Genomic DNA, 5,000 nt, shown 5'->3' with positions numbered 1-5,000 from the left:
TCTGGTTAGAAATCAGGCCAAGCTAAAGGTAGTTGGAAACTGTGCTAGGCTAAAGCTAGTTAGGAAGCCATGCTAAGCTAAAGCTAGTTAAGAAACCAAGCGAGGCTAAAGCTAGTTATAAACCATGCTTGGCTGAAAGTAATCAGAAGCCATGCTTAGCTAAAGCCAGCTGGAAACTGTGCTAAGCCGAAGTGAGTGGGAAACTGCTACGATAAAGCTAATGATTGCCTATCAAGTCAAATGTGTTCTGATAGCTGGCGTTAGCAATCCGGAACATTCTGTCTTTGGGGACATCAGCACTGCGGTGGATTACTAGTGGATTACATTCCACACTCAGAATGTAATCTAACATATTTACACAAGCTAACTTTTCCTTCGTCAATTTTGTAACAGTTTTCGTAATAAACATGGGACTAGAAGTCCTTTTGGAGTTATTCCCGGGCAGCCAACAAACGTCAACCGAAGCACTTGCTGGATAAACAAATAGGGCCTTACAGTTGAATCATAAATATATGAATTCTTTGTATTTTTCCGTTGTGCTCGGAAGCTCACCAGCGCGATGTGGACGGTGAACTCCACGCCGATGCCGACGGACGCGATGAGGATGACCACGGGGATGGCGCTGAGCTTGATGCCGATCAGACCCATGATGCCAAAGAGCTCCACCGTCATCATGGCCAGCACAAACACCTGGTGAGGGACACAAGGAAAACAATGTTGTTATTGTTTGTGATTGGGTTTTTCGAGAAACATAAGAGAAAAGGTGCTTGAGTACACAACCAAATAATCATAAACACAGACGGAATGGGTCTTCCTCCTAAACCCTGGGCGCCCGACACACTTTGACCCCTCGTTTTTTGGGGGGTGTCAACGGCCACCGTATCAGATTCCCTCACCCCGAGGCGAAAACACAAGGCTTGCCCCCCCCCTCCCTCCACCTCCCTGCTTCACTCCGCCTGTCCCTCTCTTAATTGTGCGAGCTCTCTCTCTTTCTCTCTCTCTTTTTTTCCCTCTCTCCCTCTTTCTTTCTCTCTCTCGCTCGTCTGCAAACCACCGAGGCTGAGACCAAACACAATACAGAGAGCCCACCCACTCCCTTCCCCCCCCCCCCCCCCTTCACCCCCCTGTCACTCCTCTCCAAACCACTTATATACACACACCCCAAGCCTCCGCTTCCTCTGTAGACATCAACTCCCCGGCTCCCCTCTTCACAAACATCATAACCAGCCCTCGCACGTCATGCCGTTGTCAGGACAGGTCCAGTAGAACCACCGACCCCTATAACACATCCTACGTTGTTGTTGTTGTTGTTTTCTTCGTTTCCTTTAACCGGTCGAGAAAAGCGGGGGGGGTCACATTTTTTTTTCCGAGCGGTAAACACGCAGGGTAAACGGGGAGAAGGGGAAAAAACAGAACTTCCATGAGGCTAGCAAAAGCTAAATATCTTGTTTTATAGCGAGTGGTAAACAGCCATTAAGCGAGTACAAAGCAGCAACACGCAGACCTGGGACGCGGGAGGTGGGGGGGGGGGGAAGTAGCCACGGCCCGCGGGAGCGTTTGATCCCCGCGGGGGTCCAGTGTGTTGGGCTCGCTTAAATTGGAAATGATAAAAAGCCATTTTTACAGCGCTGCCGCATAGAAGGGGTCCGCTGAGAGCTACGATGGCGTACGCTTAGGAACCATACAAGCATGTAGCGCCCTTTATCCCCCTCTTTATCCTCTCTCCCTCTCTCCCTCCCTCGCTCTCCTTCGCCCGCTCCGACGTGTATGTCGGTGTGTGTGTGTGTGTGTGTGTGTGTGTGTGTGTGTGTGTATGTGTGTGTGTATGTGTGTGTGTTGTCTCAATCAGTGGCTGGAGGGACAGCTACTTAAACTAAACACATTCCAACTGAAACCTACACTGTTGTTGCGCTACACTGCCTCACCCCCAACAGTCACGGCTGTGTGGATGTGTTTTGTTCTATGTGTGTGTGTGTATTTGTCTGTGTGTGTGTGTGTGCGTGTGTGTGTGTGTGTCTGTGTGTGTGTGTGTGTGTGTGTGTGAGTGTGTGTGTGTGTTGTGTGTGTTTGAGGGGCTCCCCTTGAGGACCACCGGCCCCACCAGCTTGTGTGTGAAATGTTTTCCAAACGCCGAACTGTCAGGCTGTCTCTCAACGAACACACACGCAAACACGCGCACACACACACACACGCACGCACACACACACACCACACCACACTGATGGATGGGCTGAGCAGGCCAAGGTCGCAACTGGGCCGATCTGTCCTGTGCCTAAGTCTCACTCTCCCTCTCTTTTTCTCCCTTTCTCTCCCTCTCCCTCTCTCTCTCTCTCTCTCTCTCTCTCTCTCTCTCTCTCTCTCTCTCTCTCTCTCTCTCTCTCTCTCTCTCTCTCTCCCTCTCTATCTCTCTCTTTCTCTCTCTCTCTCTCTGCTCTTATTCTCTCTCTCCCTCCATCTCCCTCCAGTCTCTGCCTATGTCTCTCTCCCCTTCTCTCACCCTCACAAAGGCGGTAAGGGAGTTGGAGGTAGAGCATTCAGGAGGGCAAAGCCTCTCTTGCTCCTTTGCATTTCCTTTTACTGAGGAGGGCCCGGGCGTGCATTAGAATGACAAAGGGTCCTGTGTGTGTTTGTGTGTGTGTGTGTGTGTGTGTGCGTGTGTGTCTATGTGTGTGTGTGTGTGAGCTGGCCCTCCGCAGAGAAGAAGGGGCCCCCCTAGACAGTATTATTGAGCTGTGCTGAGAGGGCCGAGGGGCGGGACAGGGGAAGGGCGGGGCCCGGTGATGATGATGATGATGGTGGCCGGGAGAGGAAGGCTCGCGGAGAACAGAATGAATAGGTGGCGGAGTTTGTAAAAAAAAAAATATATATAAGAAGATGGATGGAGGTAAAAAAAAAAAAGAGCAAACATGGAGGTAGAGGGAAAGAGATTTGTCTTTTCTACAAATTCATTTTTCTTTGTTGTTATTTCTTCCCCCCCTGACGCTTTTTTTAACAGCTCATAAAACAAAACCCTTGCTTCATCAGCTCCGCGTTTCACCAGGTTCTCCTAATTTCAAGAAGAGCCACTAATAAAAACACTCTTGGACATTTCCACCTGATAACACAGACTCCCCGAGGCTGTTTGGCGCCTTAATGACGATCCCCCGGAATACAGCAAGAGACGGAATCGAACGCGCGGACTCACGATGATGCCGGCCGTCCAGGGGTTGAGCAGGAGCACGGCGCACACCAGGAAGGTGCAGGCCAGCACCAGGCTGATGGCCAGCAGGAAGTTGTGCCTCAGGCCGATGTACTGCTCCCAGAACAGGAAGGGGTATCCGTTGGGGTAGTTCAGCACGCCCTTGCGGGCGAACTCGTCGCAGATGGCCCGCACGCTCTCGATGGCCTCCACGAAGTCGCTGGCCTGCCGCAGGCCGTTCAGGTAGAAGGGGAACTGGGCGAACTCCAGCGCTTCGGCAGCAGGGACTGGGAAAGGAAAAAAAACGATTATTATTATTTCAGCTTTTTTTTATAGAACTACAAAAAACGAAAATCTGCCCAAAGAAATACAACCGAAGAAAGGGGCGGAGCCCAGTACTCACTGCGCAGGTTTTCCTCGGTGGTGTCGAACTTGTCGTGCATCCACTCGCGGGGCTTGGGGTAGAAGTTGGCCTGGGAGGCGGCGTAGCCCAGGGGGTCGTTGCTCACCCACGCCAGGAGGTAGATGTAGAAGACCTCGGGCGCGATGAGACCCTCAGCGTCCACCAGGCGACGGGACGTCAGCTAACGGGAGGACAGGAAGCAGGCGCATAAGAATACAATTTTGAAGGCGACAATCACGGCTCAGTACAAAGATTGCCGTCGGATGACACTACCTCTTCACTCACTCACAACTCACTCACTACTCACTCACAACTCACTCACTACAGGCGACGCTTGTCATGGATCAGCCTGAGTTCGCGTGTATGTGTGTGTGTGCGTGTGTGTGTGTGCGTGTTCGTGTTTGACTGTGTGTGTGTGTATGTGCGTGTGTGTGTGTGCGTCGGGACAGATGACAGCATGTGTGGTAATGTAACTCCATTCCAGCCCCCCTCCACTGGTCGTACAGATTGCACTCGTTACACAGATCCCTGGAAAGAACCTGTTGAGCGTTTGCAGCGAGCGGATGTTGACATTCCAGCTCTTTGACGTACCTGGCTGTAGTTGAAAGGCTCCTTCTTGGAGCCCGTCTGGATGAGCAGCTTGTAGGCCAGGACCCCTTCCTCTGTGCCATTGCGATAGTTGTCCTGGCTGATCCAACCTGCCTCCCAGTCCGCGTCGAACGCCGTCTGGAGACCTGCAGGTAAACAAAAGGAATACAGCGCTGTTGATTAGGAATTCATAGATATTAACGACGTGCCGTACAGATACATACATAATCCAAACTTCTTAACTCATTTTGCTTAAGTGCAGCAGGCAGAGAAATGCTTTAAAGTAATCGCATCGGAAAAAACGCGTAACTTTCACAGATGAGCACCTGTGCTTGCACACACACACACACACACACACACACACATGCACATGTTCTCAGCTTTTCTTTGCAAACAATAGAGCGCCAGGAAGGTATTTTTGTTTAAGCAGGGCGGGCCCTCTTCAAAGCCCGCGCTCTTCTCCGTAGGCTCTGCTTTAGAGGAATGGCTTTGGTTGACCTGCTGGCTATTACTTCCTCCTGACTGAGCCCTCTGACAGGACATAGCCCTGGGTCACACACACACACACACACACACACACACACACACACACACACACACACACACACACACACACACACACACACACACACACACACTCTCGCACACGCTCACACACATGTTCACGCTCACAGTCTCACACACACATATGAACACACACACACACACACACACACACACACACACACACACACACACACACACACACACACACACACACACACACACACACACACACACACACACACACACACACACACACACACACACACACACACACACACACACACA

At 51.2% G+C, this 5,000-nt stretch overlaps 1 protein-coding gene across 1 annotated transcript in view; it reads right to left on the bottom strand.

The window, feature by feature from the left end:
• Positions 1-4,349, bottom strand: part of ptch2 (patched 2) — a gene marked incomplete at its 5' end in the record, with an annotated part of 12,470 nt that extends 8,121 nt beyond the window's left edge. Inside the window, 4 exons of the mRNA XM_056596244.1 lie at positions 553-690; positions 3,185-3,465; positions 3,582-3,762; positions 4,173-4,349. Coding sequence (XP_056452219.1) covers positions 553-690; positions 3,185-3,465; positions 3,582-3,762; positions 4,173-4,349 — 777 coding nt within the window. The remainder of the gene's footprint in view (positions 1-552; positions 691-3,184; positions 3,466-3,581; positions 3,763-4,172) is intronic.
• Positions 4,350-5,000: the final 651 nt, after the last annotated feature.

This window comes from Gadus chalcogrammus, chromosome 8 (assembly GCF_026213295.1).
Source record: "Gadus chalcogrammus isolate NIFS_2021 chromosome 8, NIFS_Gcha_1.0, whole genome shotgun sequence".
NCBI classification, from domain to species: Eukaryota; Metazoa; Chordata; class Actinopteri; order Gadiformes; family Gadidae; genus Gadus; species Gadus chalcogrammus.
This window is presented reverse-complemented; position numbering and strand designations above follow the sequence as displayed.